This window comes from Diplotaxodon limnothrissa, linkage group LG7, assembly GCF_057381915.1.
Source record: "Diplotaxodon limnothrissa isolate DT_005_m linkage group LG7, D_limnothrissa_male_GT1.1, whole genome shotgun sequence".
NCBI classification, from domain to species: domain Eukaryota; kingdom Metazoa; phylum Chordata; class Actinopteri; order Cichliformes; family Cichlidae; genus Diplotaxodon; species Diplotaxodon limnothrissa.
The window spans coordinates 8958100-8980173 of NC_140602.1; the positions used below are offsets into that span (position 1 = coordinate 8958100).

Here is a 22074-nt window from a genome sequence, read left to right on the forward strand (position 1 = left end):
TTGTCGCATATGCATATAATCCAGCTTTATAAAGTGAAATAATTCTACTAGCTTATAGTCCTTCATATTTATGACTTTAGAATTTCAGAGACTGGGGCTTTTCAAGATTTTCCTTTGTGTCAGATGGCAAACATATGCTGGTGAAGAAAATTGATGCATTTTGATCATTTTACTTTCAAAGGAAGCCATCCTTGCACTGCCAATGATAAACGTTGGGCATATCACCCCACCAACCCCCCGCTGAATGTAAAAGATGAGATCCCAATTTATTTTACTTTTACGGGCTTTACAGCTTCATGTATGTCATGTTGAATCAGTACAGTTGATCATTTCCAGTCTGTGCACTGGCACGTAGACCCCCGGCTTTTCTTGAAACGAACACACGGTGGCTCACTTTCTCTTAATTTTAGCCCTTACTCCTAACCCCTGAAGACATGTTAGGCCACCAGAAGAGGTCCAGAGAAGATCACGTTCATATTCCCCTGCCCCCCCTTTCACCCACACTTCAACATGTTTCAAGCACATGCAAACAATGACTCATGCATTGCTTGTTTGCATTCCCCACCAATGTTCTTTTCAAGTGGCTTTAATTAGGTTGACTTGATGCTTAAGTTACCATTAAAGTGACTTTCAAAAGCAAGACTTCAGCTACAGCCTTAATGGGATCTGTTTTAGAAGCAGGTTCAACAAACTCCAACTTGATTAATGCTGAGCTGCTGCTTGTGGTTCTAGAAAGTTCAATCAGCTGAATATGTTCAGCTCAAGTTAAGCCTGTGCATAAGCAGTGAAAAATAGCCATCAGCAGAGCTCTAGTACCAGGATTCACCATGGCAACAGGCAAAGAGCAGAGCCTCCATGTATTCACTGGACTGAGTGAATGCATCTTAATGTAGAGGGAGACTTCTCTTTAAAAAACAAAAACAAAAAACACAACAACAAAAAAGAAAAACAGTCAGCACCATCCATTCATAAAGCATGAATCCTACCACATTTTAGTTTTCGTTATTTACTTGCAGCCGGATGTGAAACAAATACAGATGCAAGCAAACAAATCTGAACTTAAGAAAAAAAAAACAAAACCCACACACAAACAAAAACTGTAGTTCTCCTGTAAATCGGATTGTTTTCGAAAACAATCTCAATTTACACATTTCAGAAATTAATTTTTTGTTTAAACATGATGTCTGACTGAACCTATTCCAGTATAAATTACAAACAGAATATAATCAGACCTACAGCCTGGATTTAAAAACTCATTTTAAATATTTAATCCTGTTTTAGAACCATAAAGTCAATTCAGACTGATCTTCACACCAATATTTATGTCATGTCCAACATGATGTCAACTCTAAAACAAATGCAGATGACCTATTAGACAGTTACAGCTGCTTTTCTGTCCACAAAGTTAAATGGATATAGACTGTAGAATTTATTCTGGACTGCTAATATATCCAGCAAACTGTTTTTATCCTTACACTGAAGATGTATAATAAAGACTACCATCAAATGTGGCAATCAAGACAAGTCAAAATTGTAACACTTTCAGGTTCTTACATAAATAGTCGATGTAGGTAGAAGAACAGGAAATTGATTTGCAGCTGAAGACCAATCCTATTACAATAAATCTATAAGTTTTTAGGTGTTAAAGAATGGCCATTAAGATTACGAATACTTCTATTTACATAGACCACTTGTCAGTAATGTTACCCGCAAATAAAATCCAGACATTGGAAGGGGAGAAAAACAACAAAAAACAACAAAAAAAACCAAACAAAAAAAAAAAACTTAAAGAACTTCTGTGGACCTAAAAGCTTGATTTCATTATCAGAGTCACCTGCACTACTTTAATGCTTTTTAGATGCAACGTCTTATATTCTGAAGCTGTAGCAGCTCGCATGATCCTGGAGAAACTTTGCAATATCCAGGAGAAAGTCTGCAACAGTAGTTTTAGTATTATAGGTCAATATGCTTATGAAATCAAACCTTCAGGTAAATAAAAAGCTCCCTCATCTGTGGAGCCAGCTCTCAGTTTGTATTCAAGAGACAGACACGCTGTCTACTGTTAAGATTCGGATTAAGACTTTCCTTTTTCATAAAGCATATAGTTAGGGCCTGATCGGGTGACTCTGAATCCTCCCTTAGTTGCACTGCAACAGGCCTAGGCTGCTGGGGGCTTCCCATGATGCACTTCTTCACTCGCTGTGTTTATAGACCATTTTGCATTTAATTATTATTTATCCATCTCTGACAGTCTCCCACAGCGTGTCTTTTGTCCCGTCTTCCCTCTCTCACACCCAGTTGGAGCAGATGGCCACCCCTCCCTGAAACCGGTTCTGCTGGAGGTTTCTTCCTATTTAAAGGGAGTTTTTCCTTCCCACTGTCTCCAAACCCTCGCTCAAAATGTGGTCGTCTGATTGTTTGGGTTTTCTCTGTATTATTGCAGGGTCTTAATGTTACAGTGTAAATCACCTCAAGGCAACTGTTGTTGTGGTGCTATATAAATAAAATTAATGTTTAAAAAAAAAAAAAAAATAAAAAAATAATCAGAAACACTGGAGAAACTGCCTACTGAATGCATTACACTTCCATACAAGACTGATACAGATGTTTTAAAGTTGAATAAGGTCAGTCCAGTTTCAGTGCTCAGTTTTAGTATTTACTTAGTAATGCGATGCTTTGTTTTCTATTTAAAGGACAGATTTCCAGGACAGCAGATGTGTTCACAGACAAAAACACTACAACATCTTTGTTTTCATACCTTCAAAAATGTGTTCATCATTCTTCCCGGTCTTGCACATTGAGTTATCGTGTCCTTTCATTCATGCCATCTTCTGACCAGTCTCCACTGATTGTTATTACTCTTCCCTTGCACCGTACGGGGTGTGAAACAGACCTTTGACAGATATGCTACGGCCCGTGTGAAGCGGTTTTTGGATTTAACGTATGGCGATGATGGAGATGTATTACGGGACTCTTGAGGAAGAAGGCTTTTTGTGTTCCTCTTAATCACACACTTAGGCATCAAACCTGTAGGCTTAGGCTGCTGTTCAGAAGGCCAGTTGGCCAAGTGTCTGGGCCGTCGACTCACACTGACTCGAGGCATGTGCCTGTTTGATTGCATGAAAGGCCGTAAACGTTCAGACCTCACAGTTTGCCTTTGTGGTTTAGAAAATGAGCCCAGTGTGTTTCTTACTCCATAAGATGTAAGCCCACTCTGGGGTGGATTTCTCAATCTATTGTAATGTGGTTTCTGAAAGGCAGAAAAGAGTTCTTGATTGTAGAGGTTTAAATTCTCATGTTTTGCACCGGCATTTAGGACGAAGGGAACAGCACTGACTTTCTGGTATCCGGGAACAAAACTCAAGGGTTTGGCGGTAAACATCCAGCGAGCTCTGTCCATCTGTTTTTGCTTATAATGAGGAATTTGCGGGTATTGTGGGCTTCTTTGATAACCCATGTGACCTCTTCTCCATTGGGGTAACGGGTCATTAAAGCTTAAAGAGACAGAACCACTTGGAGGCCAGTGAATGTTGGAAGCATATTTTACAGTCCTTAACTCTTTGCTGTCAGTGGGTTTACCCGGCTGGACTGAAGCACCTATTCTTGTCTTGTATTTGGGCCAATAATGCTGCATGGAAAGGGGATGCTTTTTGCCATAGGAATATGCAGATGGTAGGTTTTTTGCAGGTGGGACATCAGTTTGACTTGCTCTGTGGAAGTCTTTAGTGAGTTCAAAGCCACCAGGTGGTCTCCAGTACCCCATTAAAGGATCTCTACTGTAAGAGGCATGTACTGGTTTTAGCATATCCTTCCAATAAGGTGTTAAATTTGAGGTCTCACTTGAATACTGGCTGAAATCTTGAGATGGGCTGTTTGCAGGGTTCACAGGGGGTGCAGTCACATGTTCACTATAGGAAGAACCGTGCCTGTGAAAGGAGCTGGAGGGAAATTGTGTTTTTTCTGGTGGTTTGTGTCGTTCTGACTCCACACTCACAGATAAGTCATTGTTTCCCCAGAGAAAACCGTGCGCCAAATTTCTTGAAGCAAGACCTGTGGCTGCTAAATGATCGTGTGGGTAGAAAGTGGTGCCCGGCCTAAATTTTTGGTTGTCATAAACACTGGAAGAAATTAGACTTGCAGAGGAGTCGAAAGGATCAGGGAAAGAGAGGCGTTTATTTGGCGTTTGGTAGTTGGCACCTTCTTCAATCCGATCGTTATTTATCCTGCTGTCACCAGAGGCAGTACCTCCTTTGTCAGGAGTTGGTCCATAGTCCATGGGTGTTCCGAGAGTTTTCATTTTTTCCCGTGCAGTTTCAAAATGTCTACTCAAGTCACTTCCTGGTACTAAGAAGGAACGCTTCATGTTTTCTATAAACTCCTTTAAATGACTCATTGTGGGGAAAGCGACACCCTTCACAGGCTCCTGCGTGTGTCCCCTCACTAACAAGTCAAAGGGATGGTGATAACCAGACTGCTCATTTTGCCCTATGAGAGGAGCAGAAGAGGCCCCGTGAAATTTATCAGGCTGGCTTTGCTTCATCTCAGCGTTAGCATCCTGTCCTTTATCATAAATAAATGCTTCTGGCTGACGGGAAACAAAGCTTTGCCGTCCAACATTCTCATTGTTTGTATTCAAAGATTGTCCAGAATGAAATGTGCTAGAGGTTTGGGGGCTCTCATAGAGATAGTAGCCATGTGCAGTACTGTAACCTATCAGGAAATAAACATCGCATTAAACTCGTGGTCAATTATACAAATGAAAGTACTGGAATTCATACCTTCTTGAGGAGGAAAGCACAAGCAGCTCCACAACAGAGTGCAAAGCCAGGAGAGGCTGGAAATAAAAATAAAAATTGAAATTGAAATACTAAAAATATAAAAGAACCGAGAATAAAATGACATTTTTATTTACCTGAATGAAAGAGCCATGAGGGTGAGTTAAACTACAGACTCTACCTGCAGCAGAATAATGATTAAAGCTTCTGACCAGCAAAATAATCACTCATGCTCTGAGTGAAGCCACAGCGGCAGGAAAGGTACCAGAGGGGACACAAAACCTTCTCACATTCTGCTTCCACTGATTGCAATCGAAGTTATTGAAAGCAGCTGCTGAGTTAGTTCTTGCAGGTCCTCAGACTGGTGGTGCACAGTAAATTGGTTCTGGTTGCATTTTTACTGTGAAACAGTAACTCAGCTTCAGAGAACCTAAAGACTTTCTCTCACTGTTAATAAGTAATAAGTAGGTAAAGTCATCAGGGTGTTCTGTTTCACTCGGCCAGTATTTGTCAGTCCAGATTTGGCTGAAATTATAATCATAATAAACTGTTTTATAAATTGTGAATTATATAAATTATTATTTTTTTTGTTACTTGATTCCCATCCTTTGTTAGTTAAGCCTGGCTCCTGACAGCCTGCCTCCCTGTTTGCTGAATTAATGATGAGCTGTTTCTTGTTGGGTGACAGGAAGTGGAAAAGGTTCATTGCACAGAGCAAGAGAGATACCCTGGAGCTGACTCTGCAGATGGACTTGACAAAAAAAGCCTTTTGAGAGGAAATGCCGGCAGGTTGCACTTACCAAACTGTTGAGCTGGGTCAAATTACACAAGAGGATGAAAGCTGGTAGGTCAACATTTTAGGGTTTTTTTTCTGAAGAAATTATACTGAGGTCTGCTGGCTGTTTTTTTTCTCGCTCCCTCATGTAAAAAGCCAGAGAAAACACTCACTGAGGTTAAGAAATTTGCCAGACTAAAAGTCATGCTCCCATGCTGTATCCTCCCACTGCCGTGACTCATTTTGTCCCTGTGCACCTTTTTACTTATATTCTTAACTCAGTTGTCATACTTTTGTGCAGAAATTTATATTTTCCTAAGTTAAAAATGAATGAACACTCCAGCTCTCACTGAGAAACTGGAGACCCCTGTAAAGGCTAGATGCCTCAGCCTTAAGTGTATCACTGCTCCATGGTGTAAAGATAGGACTTGAAAGGGACAGAAGACTACTTCAAAACTGAATGAACACTTTTTATCTTTTGTGTGTGTATGAATTTTCCTCTGATGTTACAAGTGGGATTTACTGAAATGGACAACAAGCATCAGCAGAGTGAAAAAGGATGTGATGCACTCTCTGTGCTCCCAAGCAGCTTCTTACTGCAGGTAGATTCTCTTACAGCGAGCAGCATGCTTGTCTCAGTTTTCTTTGTATTTAGCCTGGAGTTTGTACACAGAAAGATGATGGCAAGTCTGGTTTGTTTTTCAGGCTGCAACAGCCCCTTGTTCTCTGAGCAGTCAGCGATGAGCTCAGATTTCAGTTACATAACTCTTTAAATAGATTCCACTGTAAAGATACAGTCCACTCTCTTTGAGGGTATTTGATTAAAGTCACTTGCAGATCATTTTCCTTTAATCTAAATACATACCAGAGTGTGCGTGTGTATATACACTTACAGGCCACTTCATTAGGTACACCTGTTCAACTATCTTTTAATGCACATGGCAGCAACTCAGTGCATTTATACATGTAGACGTGGTGAGGGCTGAAATTCAAACCGAGCGTCAGAATGAGGAAGAAAAGTGATTTAAATGACTTTGACTGTGGTGTGTTTATGGTGCCACACAGGATAGTCTGAGCATTTCAGGAACTGCTCATGCACTCCAATTTTCCCACACAATCTCTAAGGTTTACAGCGAAAGGTCCAAAAAAGAGAAAATATCCAGCATGCGGCAGTTCTCTGTGGGGGAAAAGAAAATATTTTGTTCATGCCAGAGGTCAGAGGAGACTGGCCAGACTGTTTTGAGCTGATAGGAAGGCAGGAGTATCTCAAACAACCACTCATTACAACCAAGCAGAAAAACATCTCTGAATGCACAACACATGGATCCTTACAGCAGACGATCAGGTGCCACTCCTGTAAGTTGGCAACAGGGACCCGAGGCTGCAATTTGCACAGCCATTGGCTGCTCTGAGTCTCAATTTCGTCTGCAACACTGACTGCTCGGGCTGCTGCTGCTGCTTGGTACACTCTCTGTACTAACACAGCACAGTTTAAACACCACAGCCTACCTGGGTATTGTTGCTCACTGTCCCTTTATGACCACAGTGTACCTATCTTCTAATGGCTGCTTCCAATAGGACAACACACAAAGTTCACATTATCATGTTCATGAAACCAGTTTGAGACGAGTCCACTATGCAGCGTCTTTTGGGATGTAACGGAATGAGACATTTCCAATATTAAGAACATCTTGAAGGCAAAAAGGGGTATAAGCAAGGTGTACCTAATAAACTGACCTGTGAATTCATGTATGCATATATATGATATATATATATATATATATATATATATATATATATATATATATATATATATATATATATATATATATATAGCCACTCACCAACACTGACTCCACTCACCAGTTGAAGCATCTGTTTGTGTGGAATTTGTTTCTGTCCTCGGTTGATGAACAGTGTTTCAGCATGACTATGTTTGGCTTTGGGTGCTTGTTCACATCTGGCAGAGGTGCCAGCAGACCCTGTGAGAGGGCCAATAACATCAAACAGAAAGCGAGAAAGTTGTATTTATACAAAAAATGGTGTCTACATCCTATGTCCACGTTTGTGTTTTATAAAAAATATTGTTTTTATTTTAAGTATGCTTCAATATTTGGTTAAAAGTTTACAAACCTAACTGTAATATTTCATCACCTCATGGCAACAACATTATAAACCAGAGTTTTACTGTAACTCCCTTTAAGTATTCAGAGAAAAGTCAAGTGTCATTTGTCTGCTGTTTTTCCATGTGATTAAAAAAAAGATGATTTGTTATGTTAATCCTCAGATCTTTCAGTACTTAGGATTACAAGACCTGCTAAACTGTGCTGAAGTATGCTGCACATGGAAATCTATCATCCAGTCGGGCGTGTTGTGGAGTCAGGTCTGCACTCAGAGATTACTTCTTGTGTTTAATTTATGATGCTGTTAAATTTTTTTTAGTTTAAATAGCAAGAGTCTGGATGTCCCCTAATTGTTGCTCTTACTAGATCAACCTATCTGTGGCCAAAGACTGGATAACAGACAGCACAGTGAAGAACATTCTGCAGAGTTACCGTTTATTTGTGACCCATCTTAACCTGCGTGGCTGCACGTCCCTGCAGTGGTCCAGCCTGAGATTTGTCAGTAAGTGTTCAATGCTGGATTTAAGGTGGTTTATATGCAGGTGTGCAAAGATCAATGCAATTTGCATTATGATTATGATTATTATTATTATTATAACCACAATAATGAGTCAAACTAATCAAAATGTCGATCTTTATATATTTGAATTACAAACACAACACCGATAACACATAAAAGCAACAAAAAAATAGTTTTTTCATCTGATGCAGACTTTTTGCTTTACAAATTACAGAACACGTTAATGAAGGCAAAACAAACAGCCTTTAAGGTTCATATTTTAACTTGAGTCAGGACAATCTGATGATCTGGTATTTCTGCGGCACCCTCAAAGCGCTCGGCTCCAGCTCCTCCTCCTCCAGCTCTGCCTGTGCTTCCATCAGTGTGTTCCAGAGCTTGGGGTCTGTCTGGTCTTGATCTGGCCTGCTTTGCTGCTTTGGACACTCTCTGTTGTAAGCTTTCACATACTCCTCCACGCTCTCCCCAGCATATTCCAGAGGAGAGTAGCACACCAGGCCTGAAGGACTCACTCCTGGATGGAGGCTTAACCAGTAAACCATGTATTGAATGCTGAAAAAAGGCAGGGAGTTTTTAGTTAACTTGTCAGCATTTAACATTGAAAAAAGATGCTTATAAAAATTTGAGCTGAGGAACCCACCTGTAGTCACACACCCAGAGGTTTCCTTCCAGTTTTAAATGTAACAGGAAGTAGAGGTCTTCAAGAACCCCGTGCTGGACAAACGTCAGGTTGTTGTTTGACAAGTCCAGCTCCTGGAGATGCAAGAGCCCAGTCAGAGAGCCTGAGAGTGAGAGAGAGAAAGCAGAGGTTCATGGGCACAGCTTCCGTTAGCTTCTTGACTCTCTCAGTATAAACATATGAAGAGCAAACGCAGTGCAGTCAGACTTTAATATAAATGCTCAGCCTGTCTTCAGTGTGTGTCTGAATAACTTCACCACACTGATCACTTTGTCTTCAACCTCCTAAGCTTTCCCCACCATAAATTAAATTATTACAGTATACAGAACGATGGCAGAACGCCCGCTGTCTCTGAAAACACAAAATGGGAAACAGAAGGCGGCAAGACTTGTATAACTGTTCTTAACCTTTTGACTTTGCATATCCATATGGTATCCATCACATAAAGAAAGTGGCGTATACAAATTTGCAGTTGTGCATGTGGATACAAACCTACTGAGCGCCGTACATGCTGTTGTATTCCCTGATTATTAGAAAATAGGTAATAATAGCATGCTTACCTTTGTCCAGGTGCTCCATGTTGTTATTGCTGAGATTAAGGGTTCGGAGACTCTTCGCGGCATGAAAGTCTCTAGCTTTGAGGTGACTGATCGAATTATGCGACAGGTCGATGTGGACAACGTTGTCGGGGATACCTGAGGGCACCTCAGTAAAACCTGAGCATAAATAAATGCAGAAAAAGCTTTATCTATATGTTCAGCTCAATCTTTCATGCATTCAATTCAAATTGGTCAAACCCAAGAGTGCTCCAAGAAGTCAGCACAAGTTCCACTACTGGATGATTAGTAACTAAAATGTAGCGCAGAGACAAATTGGAGTTCTGTTTCTATCCAGAAAATGAGTTAAACACTAAAATACAGGCTTCAGGCCAGCAGGATGATAGTAGTACATCTAATTTAGTCCTTTTTTGGACACACTACAAATGGTTTTCTATTTTAATAGGACTGTTCTCATAAAAAAGCCAGATGTTGGCTTTCTTTTCAAATTTATAAGGTGACAAACTCCTATAAAGTGATAATATAAGAGGTTAAGTAAGCACACATTTGCAAACCCACACGTGCATGTTTGCTTGTTTTACGTTAGGTTGTGAAAATTCTTTGAGTGAGTTGTTTAGTCGTCCCAGCCAAGCAACAGCAATATTTAATCATGAGCATACACGCTCTCTGACAGTCGCAGGTATTTTTCCTAACCCCTCTCTTACATAACAAAAACACATGTGATAAACCTCTCAGGAAATGGCTCAGAGGAGAGGAGGGTAGAGTGCAGAGAGCTTGCCTCGGTTACTGCAGTCCATCCGTATTTGGGGGTAATGGTAGGTGAAGCAGACTGTAGTAGCATCTGGTTTGCTTCGAATTGAACTGGGCTCTAAAGCGCCCGTGTAACCCGTTTCATTACTCTGTTGGTTGTTGGCTGGGTCTGGTTCTTTACAGAGTAACTCAGGATCAACGTGCTTCAACTTCATGTTTTTTAACCAGATGGGCTTGGCACACCTAGAAGAGGGGACATTTAGACACTGAGTAATGACTTAAAAAGTGCACACTACATACTGAGTTTTGTTGGAATCACTTACCTGGCGTGGTTTCCTAGATTACGATTGCTTGGCACCTGAAGAGTGCGTACAAGACTATCAATTGGGCAGAGACAGTTCCAGGGGTTATCATATAAACGCAAGTAGCCAAGGTTTGGCATGGGGATGAGAACCTCCTCACTAAGTGTTTGGAGGCGGTTGTGCTGAAGCAGCAGGGTGGTAAGCTTTGTCAGACCCTGGAAGGCCCCATCCTCCACTAGAGAGATCTGGTTCTGCTGCAGGTCCAGACTATCTAAATTCTCGTATCCGAGGAAGGCTCCATCATGAAGGACTTTAATTCGGTTACGGGCTAGAAGGAAGTGCTTGGGTTTGTTGGACCATGTGTTTGCGGTGGGAATAAAAGAGAGACGCCGTTCTTGGCAGTCTACAAAGACATGCCCAGATTCTGGTGACTCTAAACAGTTGGGTGACACAAGACCAGATGGGCCTGACCTGCTGTGACGGCGAGGACCTCTTGCCCTGACGATTAAAACACAAACAGCTGATTAATCTGTGAAAAATGGGCTGCAGAAATCAAATTAAATGTAGGAGTAATCCATACCTGTCCCGTGTGAGTTTGTGCCTTGCTCCTTTGAGGCCTCTGCCCTTCCCTGGTTTTTTCATCTGGATGGATGGGAGCAGCAGGAGGAAAAGGCAGAATAAGAGGAGAGGGGGGATTGCACGCATCCTGAACCCTGCAGGGGGGATTGTCTCTTCAGCAAGATTAACTGGAGTCAAATCAGCTTCTGATGAAAGTTTTCAAACTGGGAAATGGAAATAACAGGTCAAAGGGCAAATTTGGTATTGTTGATTGTACACAGGAGCTGTCATCCCAGCAGAAGTGAGAGGTAACACACCAATCTGTTATAACATTATGACCAATCACAGGTGAAGTGAATAACACTTATCTCTATGTTATCGAGTGAGTGAACATTTTGTCCTCAAAGTTGGTGTTAGAAGCAGGAAAAACAAGCAAACGTGAGTATCTGAGCGAGGTTGACAAGGGCCAAATTATGATGGCCAGAACATCTCCAGAACTGCAGCTTGTGGGGTGTTCCTGGTCTTCAGTGGTCAGTACCTATCAAAAGTGGTTCAAGGAATGAATATGGGAGGCCGAGGCTCACTGATCCTTGTGGGGAGCGAAGGGTGGCCTGTGTGGTCCGATCCAGCAGACGAGCTACTTCAGCTTAAACTGCCGAAAAGGTTAGCGTTGGTCCTGATAGAAAGGTGTTAGAATACACAGTCCATCGCAGTTTGCTCAAAAATAAACTAACAAGCGGTACATGAGTATGAAGGCAAGAAGGCAAGCTGGTGGAGGCAGTGTGATGCTTTGGGCAATGTTCGGCTGTGTTCTTTCAGCAGGATAATGCACCCTGTCTCAAAGCAAAAATGGTTCAGGAACTTTTTGAAGAGCACAACGATGAGTTTAAGTTGTCTCCAAATTCCCCAAATCTCAATCTAATTGAACATCTGTGAGATGTGCTGAACAAACAAGTCAAATCCACGGATCCCCCAACACACAACTTAGAGGACTTAAAGGATTTGTTGCTAACATCTTGGTGTCTGATACCACAGAAACACCTTCAGGGGTCTGGTAGAGTCCGTGCCTCGATGGTCAGGGCTGTTTTGACAGCAACCAACACAATATTAGGCAGGTGGTCAAAATGTTATTCCTGACTGGTGTATGTACAGCTTTAAAATACAGTGGATTACTATGACAATACTTGTTCATTCATTAAGATACAGTCATAAAGTATTTCAAAAAATATTCAGCATAGTACAAGTAAACATGTATCTGTTCTATACTGCTCACTGTTTTATTGCAGGTGAATGCAGAAACCTGCAGGAGCTCAATGTGTCTGAGTGCTTTAATGTTACAGTAAGTGAACATGTTAACAACGAACATCTTAAAGCTACAGAAAAATGCATCTTGCTTTTGTATGTGCACATTTACAGTTTTCTAAAGTTTGACTTTGACTTTCTAAACCTTGACAAAACCCTGATTCTAATTGATTTCATCCACCGATAAATAAACAGGCAATGGTCAGTTTTCCAAATATAGATTCTAGTAACAGGTTCCTTCCTGGTTGGATGGGAAGTAACATTTCAATCTCTCCTTTTGTAGGATATGATGGTCCAGAGAATTTTGGAGGGCTGTCCCTGCCTGCTCTACTTGAACCTTTCTTGCACCCTCTTAACAAACAAAACTCTACAAGAGCTGTCCAGGTAGGTCTCCATTTGTGGTAAAACCATCAGTGATTTAGACTTTGTCACCAGAATAGATTTAAAAGATGCTACAAACGGTGTATCGGTGTGCATAATGTTTCTTTCTGATGGCATCCCGCCCCTCAGGTTCCAGAATTATCTACGTGTCTGTTTGTCCAGTTGAAGCCCACAGCTGGCTTGTATTTCATGTCCGAAATGAATGCGGTCTGTGCCAGCAAAATGATTTAGAGAAACAGATGCTACACTGTATAATTGTATGACAGGTTGATCGATTTCCATGATGGTGTTGCTCTCTCACGGCTTGTAGTATTATGCAATGCTATCTGATTCACATTTTCCCACAGAATAATGTGAGGATGCTCACCTTTAATTGACAATGACATTTTCCTTTTTTATGCCAAGGCTTTCTTTTCAAATGTAACTTTTTTGTGCTAAAAACAAACAACCAAACAACCAACTATGATCCGTACAAGGCTCATTAACACATAATATGCCTTCATCATTTCTTACATCTAACAGAAACTGCCTGAGCCTTCAGTATCTGAGTCTGGCCTACTGCGACAGATTCACAGACGAAGGTTTTCTGTACCTGGCCACAGGGAAGGGCTGCCACAATCTCATCCACCTCAACTTGTCCGGCTGCACCCAGGTCAGTTGATGCGTTTCTCTCAGCTGCTCCACTCAAATTCAGCTGAAAACAGCAAATGGCTTTTGACCTCCTCAGTCCGTCTTGAACAAATCCAATCACTCGTCTGTTTGCACGTGTTCTCTCTTGTTCCTGGCGTTGCTGGGGTTTGCACTCGGGGAGAGCGCCGAGCGAATGAGCAGAAGAGAGGAAAAGGCAGCTGTGGCCAAGCAGAGGTTTGGGTTGGCCCACCCACTCAGCATGTGTACACTCTGTAACGTAACCCACGTACTGCAACATGAAAGACACTCTTCTGGGAATGCGTATTAGTTTGCTTCCAGATGTATAGTTTTATGGGGCCCTGAAAATTCTGTGAATGAGGAAAAGTGCATCCAGGAGACTGATTAAGATGATGAAACAGATTTTCCCCTCTCCTCCTAGTTGACCGTGGCTGGGTTCAGATATATTTCTGCTGGATGTCCTGCACTTGAAGAGATTGTGATCAACGACATGCTCACGCTCTCAGATAGCTGTGTCCTGGTGAGTGTAAATCATGGCACATGAATGTGTCTTGTCTTGTGCATAATTCTTTGTACCCACACCCTTAACCCCATGTTGCTCTTCTCTAACAGGCCCTCCTTACCAGATGTCACTGCTTGTCTGCTATTTCTCTGCTGGATGCACCACATCTTTCCGATATCGCTTTCAAAGCTGTTGCTGAAGCAGCCAAACTGAAGTCTTTCAGCATAGAGGGTGCGATCACATCCCACAGTCTTCATTTCAATACACGCACAGTGGGGGAAATAATTATTTGATCCCCTGCTGTATTTGTAAGTTTGCGGCTTAAAAAGAAATGATCAGTCTCTAAATTTTATGGTAGTTTCATTTAAAAGGAGAGTCAGAATATCAAGGAAATATCCAGAAAAAACACATTACATCAAAGTTACAAATTGATTTAAGTGCCATTGAGTGAAACAAGTATTTGAATAATTCATGATTCCACAGATTGGTTGTGTGCCCAAGTTGCACACAGATTTCAGTCAGTCAAACAAAGATACTCCTGATTGCAACTCATATGTACAAAGCACACCTGTCCACATAATCAGTTTTGTCCATTCCAACCTCTCCACCATCATAGACATGACCAAAGAGCTGCCACAGGACATCAGGGGCAAGATGGTAGACCTGGGAAAGGTTGAAATGAGGTACAACAACATCAGCAAGAAGCTTGGTGAGAACTATTAGTGCAATTATTCAGAAATAGAAGAACTATAAAATGATCATTGCTCATCCTTCATTCTGGAGCTCCGTACAAGACGATGCCTCATGGGGTGAAAATTGTGTGTGGATCAGCACAAAACTACACAGGAGGACCTTGTTAATCAGCTTGGCAATAGACTACGCCAGGGGTGGGCAATTCCAGGCCTTGAGGGCCGGTGTCCCTGCAGGTTTTAGATCTCACCTTGGGTCAACACACCTGAATCACATGATTAGTTCGTTACCAGGCCTCTGTAGAACTGCAGGAGCTAATTTAGCCATTTAAATCAGCTGTGTTGGTTCAAGGACACATCTAAAACCTGCAGGGACACCAGCCCTCGAGGCCTGGAGTTGCCCACCCCTGGACTACGCCATAATGGATTGAACCCACATGGTCCCCCTGCTCAAGAAGCCACATGTAAGTTTGCCAGTGAACATCTAAATGAGGCTTGGGAGAAAGTGCTGTGGTCAGATGAAACTATAATCAAGCTTTACAGTATTAACTCAACCCGTTACGTTTGAACGAAGAAAAGTACTGAGTATGACCCAAAAAATACCATCCCGATAGTGAAGCATGGACTTGGAAACATTATCCATTGGGACTGTTTTTTTCTGATACTGGTACAGGACAATTCTACAGGACTTGAAGCTTTGAGTGCCCAAGCAGAGGCCAACAAACTGAGAAGTTGGCCAAAGTCTCTCCTAAGATGTGTCCTAACCTGGTGACCTACCTGTGCCTGCTAACACAGGTTTCTCCACCAAGTATTAGGTCATGTTTTGCTTGGGGTGGAAATACTCATTTCACTCAATGACATTAAAAAATCAATTTATAACTTGTATGTAATGTGTTTTGGTTGATTTCTGTCTTTTTCCATTAAAATGGAACTACAATAAAAATTAAGAGGCTGTTCATTTTTTTCAAGCGAGCAAACTTAAAATTTCAGCAGGGGATCAAATAATTGTTTCCCCATTGTGTGAAGAGTTTTAATACTGCTCCAGTTATTCTCCACTATGTTGTACACAATGCTTGTGCGTTAGGCAACTACCAGCTCACAGACTTGAGCTGGAACGCCCTGTTCAGAAGCTCACAAGGTCTCCGCAGGTTCCACGCAGCAGAATGCCCCGGGATGACTGACGCAAGCCTCAAATCTGTAGCCTCCCTCCAACATCTGCGGTATCTTAACATCTCGTATTGCAACAGGTGTGTGCTTGTTTGTGATGACCGAAGTCTCACTTTTCATACCTTTTCTTTACATTTCTTTAAATAATGTGTTTCAGGGTGACTGATGTTGGGGTGCAGTATTTGACTAAAGGCTGCTCAGCAAATGAACTGCAAGAACTGAATGTCAGTCACTGCAGTCACATCACCGACATCTCTGTCATGAGGATTGCACAAAGGTACACACAGTTACGTCTCTGATTATATGACAGTTTTTTTTTCATGAGTATTTACCCAGAACTGAGCCTAAATACTATCATAAAGCAGCTTTTGTTTGCATTTTTTCCAACTTGTTAGGTTGTGTAAACTTCTCCATCTCAATCTGAGTTACTGCGAGAGGCTGACGGACTCGGCCGTGGAGTGGCTGGGTGGGAGCTCTCTCTGCTCACTTGACCTCAGCAGCTGCAACATCCAGGATCAAGTACTGTTACCATGTTTGCTCTTGTTTTCACGCATTGCTGAAGATTTGAATTTTGGGAATTTGAAGAACAACCTGTAACTTGGGTATTTGCATTTTTAGGGACTGGCCACTCTTGAGGGAATTCCCTTGAGGAAATTGGTTATTGCCAAGTGCTTCTCTGTCACAGACGCTGGAATTAAGGTGCATATTTATCTGGAATTTCAGCCAACTGTTCAGCGTCCAAGTTTTCTTCTTCTCACATTGTTTTGTAACATTGACAACTGATGGGAATTACAATTGTATCCAAACCTTTTCCTGGACTAATGGTTTTACAAAATGAAACCCTTCTCTTTTTCCACAGCTATTTCAAAGAATCTTTTGCTTTCAACAAGCCAACACCATTGAAGAAATGATTTCCAATTTCCTCCATGTTTAGTCCTCATTTATTTTCTAATCAGTAACACTTCATCACACATCTCTCATTTTCTTTGTTTCTCACAATGAGCAGAAGCTGTGCAAGAATGTGACAGACCTGGAACATGTCGATATCTCTCATTGTGTGGCTCTGTCTGACGCAGCCGTCAGAGCCTTTTCGTTTTACTGCAGAGGCCTGGTCGCACTGCGGATGGTCGGCTGTTTTAAGGTATAAACGTGCACATTACTAAGGCATTTAATGTTACCCAGTTGAAGGAACTGCCTTTCTTCTTGTCATTTCATGACATTTTTTCATTTTTCTCCCCCTGCCTCAGATGACCGATATGGCCGTGCAGTATCTGACAAGTGGATCTCAGTACTTGCGAGAGCTTGATGTGAGTGGTTGTGTTCTTCTCACAGATCTCACACTTCGGTACTTGGAAAGAATTTGTCCTCCACTCAGTTCCATCACGATGGCCTGCTGCAGCGGCATCTCGAGGTACGGCATGCTCTTAAAAGTTCACAGCAAAGCTAAACTCCTGCCCAAAACTTTAACCGATCGATAAAGGTGTGTTTCCTCAGGGCAGCTGCCTCAAAACTTCAGCCACGTGTGACATACTGGGAGCACAGCAGCGACACCCCTCCATACTGGTTTGGATACAACATGGGGCATCTGGTCACAAAACCCAGCAAGTGATGATCCATCAGAAGTAGCAAAGCAGTAATCAGTAATGACAACTGCAGTAAGTCCATGCAGGAAATAAACAGAGGTTTACCTGTGTGGTCTTTCTGGTCTGTACCTGTCGGGACAGAAGCCTACAACACAAAGTTTTACCTGCTTTGCTGACACATTTCATCAGTTTCCAACAGCACAGTTGAAGTGGTGTACTAGTTTACTTCAGGAGCCAGTTTGCGGTCCTATCTATTAATAATATAGCAACCTTTTCTCACTGGAAATCCTATTTATATGCACAGTTTCTCATGGACTTGATGTTTCCGGCCATCATTGGTCTGAAATGACTGAATTCAAAGTTTGCTTCAAATTCAGAAATGTCTCAACATAATCTTTAGAACAGGGGTCTCAATGTTGGAAAGGCTGTCAGCTGTGTGTGTGGGGGGGGCCTTGTGGCGAGAGAGCACAGTTGCACTATTGAGCACATGTTCCAGTGATCAGAGTTGGAGCTAGCACATAGCAAGAGCCGCCTGGCAGACTGACTCTGCAGGGGGTGTCTACACACGGTGTGAGTTGTGTGCGTCGCTAAAGAACTGTGAGTAGACGTGGAGCCATGCCTGAAAAGGACAGTTTTAGTCTTTTATGCCAATTAGACATTTAGTGGATGTAGAAGTGCAATGTGTATCGACCTGTTCGCTATGTGGCTAGTTCATGCTACTAATGCTACCTGTTATGCTACATACCTGCTAGCTGTAAGCTAAACGATTTGGTGTTTGTGATATATTGTTGTTGGGTGTATTGGCAATCAATGTCATGTACTGTAAGGGTTTGGGAGTAGTGTATGAAACTCGTGCATGTAGATGTTCATATAGGAATTCCCATTTGTAGTTCTGGTTAGATTCGAAGAACGCTAATGCATCATAATTCATGACTTAGATGTTTATTACATTCAGTATTCTGTATATGTTCTGTTCACAGACCACACACACCCACACCCCTCACCACTCTGTAAGCCTGCGGTTGCATTACTGTGTTGCTGTACTGTGCTGTTAAGCTGAGGAATCACAGTAAAGACGGTATAACCTTTATCTGTGCGTCCTGTGTGTTCTGACCGACACCCCAAGGTGAACACCACTGCTATTCAGCCAACGCCTATACAGTCCTGGGTTCAACCCAAATTAACATTGGTCCTTCGAGCCGGATGGTGCTTTCCTTGGATCCTAAAGATGCAGCCTAGTTTCTTCTTCAGTGAAGATGTCTCAGATTCAACTCGCCCAAGGCGCCAAGTGCAACCTCCTCCCTACCTTGCAGACTATGAGGTGAGCTTGGTGGGCCACCAACGAGACATGACACCCTACCGTCACTCGTACACAGCACAGTATGCACCCGGGCTAGAAGAGCAAAAGCAGTACGTGCCATCGGCAGTGTCTGTACAGACCTCCCGCTCGTCTAGCCCAACAAGTCAGCCTGGATGGGAACACACCGTGGATGAATGGACCACTTCCTCGAATGATCTGCAGGATATGCGGCAGCATGTGCCCAGTAGGGATGGCCTGAACCATCAGCCTCCTTCTCCTTTCCATCGACCATGGGAAATGTCTGCAGTTTCGGGTTCGCAGTGTGGTATGAATGGCAGACCTCAGCCTTACGCCCAAACACGTGAACCAGACAGAGGTGGTTACCTGTCGGAGCAACGGGACCAGAGATCACCCCCAACACATGTACCCCCTCTGTCTTCCTTCCAACGTATGCAGCCCATCAGTGTCCCCACGATTAGTTCCCATACACATAGAATAGATGCACGAACGAGTCCATGGCCGCAGTATGACAATAGGCAGGACATCCATGCTCAACAAGAATACCAAAGGCCATACTTTCGCCCACCATCAGCTCAGAGTATTCCACCCAAGGATACTACAATGATTGATACATTGGATAGGATGATGGGTGAACTACAGCTGTTAAAGGAGCAGACACTGACAGCTAGTCGGCCAACCCCGCCATTCCCCAACAGTGCACCTTCCTTTGGGTTTGAACATCCACCTATCATTCCGCAACATTTGAAGCCTCCTTGGCAGGAGCAGTTTTCTGCTAGTGCTTATCCCAGTTTCCAGAGTCAAGCCCCCACCAACATCTGGAGCCAGCAGCCCGTCGCCGAGGTATCAAGACCTATCATAACATCATCGCAATATAAACCTCATCCATCCCCAGCCTACCAGCCACCACATGTAATGGCACAAGAGAAAACATACAGGGGTCCAACTCCAAGTATTCCCGATCTCATTAAGAAGGACCCAAGCGAGTTTGCCCGGTTAAAGATCGCACTTGACAATCTACTGCCACCGGATGGGACAGAGCTTTTCAAGTTTCAGATACTGATGGATCATTTGAAACTAGATGAAGCACGTCTCATAGCTGATTCATATCTCAATTCTCCATCCCCCTATACTGACACCATGGCAGCCCTATCGGAGAAGTTTGGTCAGCCCCACCAGTTAGCCCTCAGGAAGATTGCCGGTGTTATGGATGCACCGGACATTCGTCGCCGGGATGTGGAGGCTTTTGAAAGATTCGCACTGCAGATTCGGGCTCTCGTTGGTATGCTGAAGACCCTTGGTCCGGATGGCGAAGTGGAACTGAAATGTGGCTCTCATGTGGCACGGCTCCTCAGTAAGCTGCCAGCTGAAATGAGGTCTGAGTTCCGGAGACATATGTGTCGCCATCCAGGGGTAGTATACAACCTAACAGACTTTTCAGACTGGTTACAGCTGGAAACATGGTGCCAAGATAGCAGTACCCAGCTTGGGGCTACAGGGCAGAAGGAGAGGGTCATCCAGAAAGCAGAGCGCCTGAGAGAGGCGAAGCCAGTAAAGCGCATGGCCACTATCCTGCATGGCTCAGAGAATCTGCCGACGAAGCAGCCTGTCGAGTCGGTGAGCAGCAAACCAGCTGTCCATAGCAAGAAGAAAGGCCCGCTGAAAGCTTACTGCCCCTACTGTGATACGGAGGACCATTATCTGAGTCAGTGCCCCATATTCCAGTCGTTTGATAAGGCTCAAATCTTAGACTGGATTAAGACAAACCAGCGTTGTTGGCGATGTGGCAGATCACATCAAGCAGCACAGTGCAATCTCAAGAAAGCTTGCAGCCTATGTCAAGGCAAACACCTTCAGATCCTGCATGAGGTCAACGCCAAGAGTGTGAAGGAAGGTACTTGCCTGGTGAGCTCTGCAACTGAAATACTCCACCTAGATAAACCTTCAGATTCTACCCGTGTTCTGCTTAAAGTGATTAGAGTTCTCCTGAGAAATGGTGAAAAAACTCTGGACACTTATGCCATCCTGGATGATGGCTCTGACCGCACCATGCTGCTCTCCTCTGCAGCTCAGCAACTGGGCCTAACAGGCACACCTGAAGACCTCGCCCTGAGAACTATCCGTCAGGATATCCAAACGTTACATGGGGCCTGCGTTTCATTCACACTGTCCCCTATCATGCAGCCCCAGAAATCCTTCCACATAGCTAATGCCTTCACTGCCCAGCGGCTTGGCTTAGCTGAGCATTCATATCCAGTTACCATGCTCAAGAGAAGGTACCGACATCTGACGGACTTGCCCCTACAAACCTTCAGCAGAGTTTCACCCCTGTTGCTAATTGGGGCTGATCACCCACATCTCATAAACCCTATAGAGCCTGTGCGCTTTGGATCACCAGGAGGGCCAGCTGCGATGCGAACCCGACTAGGATGGACTCTGCAAGGGCCTGCAAAGTCGCTTGAGTCACAGTTAGAGTCTCAACAGTGTCTCTATACCTCCTGCAGCCCCCTATCTGTTGAACTCCAGAGGAATGTGGAGAAGCTGTGGCAAGTGGATGTTCTACCATATAAGAGTGAAAAGGAGGTGACAAGGTCGAAGGAGGATCATGAAGCCCTTCAGATATTGGAGGCCAGAACAAGGCGCGTGGAGGTTAAGGGAGTGCTCCGGTATGCCACACCCTTATTGAGGAGGAAGGATGCACCACTTTTTCAGGCCACCCAAGAGGCGACACTGCCCAGCCTGAGGAGTATGGAGAGACGTCTGAGCAAAGACCCAGTTAGGGCTGCTGCATATATGGACGAGATTGAAAGGTTGGTGACCTCTGGGTTCGTAGCCAAACTGCAACCGGAGGTTGCCTCTCAGAGCCAAGAGAGTTGCTACATACCTCATCACATGGTCCAGCACAATGGCAAGAATAGAGTGGTCTTTAATTGCTCTTTTCGACACAAGGGACTTAACCTGAACGAGTCCCTATTGCCTGGCCCTGTCCTGAGCCCTTCTCTGGTTGGAGTGCTCCTGCGCTTCAGAGAACACAGCATTGCCATCAGTGGTGACATAAAAGGGATGTTCCACCAGGTGTGCCTACTCCCGGAAGACAAACCGCTCCTGAGGTTTCTTTGGCGCAATATGAATCGGGATGAGCCCCCTCACAGCTATGAATGGCAAGTCCTTCCCTTTGGGACAACATGTAGTCCCTGCTGTGCCTCCTTTGCGCTACAGCGGCATGTCCTCCTGCATAGTGAACCAGGAGAGGAGGTGAGGTTCTCCATCGAACGGTGCTTCTATGTGGACAACTGTCTACAGAGTGTTTCATCGATTGAAGAAGCCCAGCAGTTGGTCAAGAAACTACGGCAGCTTCTGGCTTCCGGGGGTTTTGAAATTCGGCAGTGGGCTAGTAATAGGCCAGAAGTGATTAGTCATCTGCCATCCGAGGCACGGTCAGACAAAC

At 43.5% G+C, this 22074-nt stretch overlaps 2 protein-coding genes across 2 annotated transcripts; one reads left to right on the forward strand and one right to left on the reverse strand.

The window, feature by feature from the left end:
* Nucleotides 1-5437: 5437 nt before the first annotated feature.
* fbxl13 (F-box and leucine-rich repeat protein 13) lies at nt 5438-17334 on the forward strand. Its single transcript, XM_085358948.1, has 15 exons — nt 5438-5539; nt 7814-7933; nt 8040-8175; nt 12323-12375; nt 12622-12722; nt 13242-13371; nt 13789-13887; nt 13980-14100; nt 15643-15805; nt 15883-16002; nt 16121-16244; nt 16344-16424; nt 16732-16866; nt 16973-17136; nt 17220-17334. Exons 1-15 carry the CDS (start codon nt 5438-5440, stop codon nt 17332-17334), a joined length of 1764 nt encoding a protein of 587 aa, XP_085215074.1.
* On the reverse strand, nt 8460-13522 carry LOC146627740 (leucine-rich repeat-containing protein 17-like). The gene is made up of 7 exons (XM_085359126.1): nt 13312-13522; nt 11059-11260; nt 10500-10976; nt 10205-10419; nt 9430-9585; nt 8831-8972; nt 8460-8742 (listed from the first exon to the last, which is right to left on the reverse strand). The coding sequence occupies exons 2-7, from the start codon at nt 11181-11183 to the stop codon at nt 8463-8465; spliced, it is 1395 nt and encodes a 464-aa protein (XP_085215252.1). The 5' UTR covers nt 11184-11260; nt 13312-13522; the 3' UTR covers nt 8460-8462.
* Nucleotides 17335-22074: the final 4740 nt, after the last annotated feature.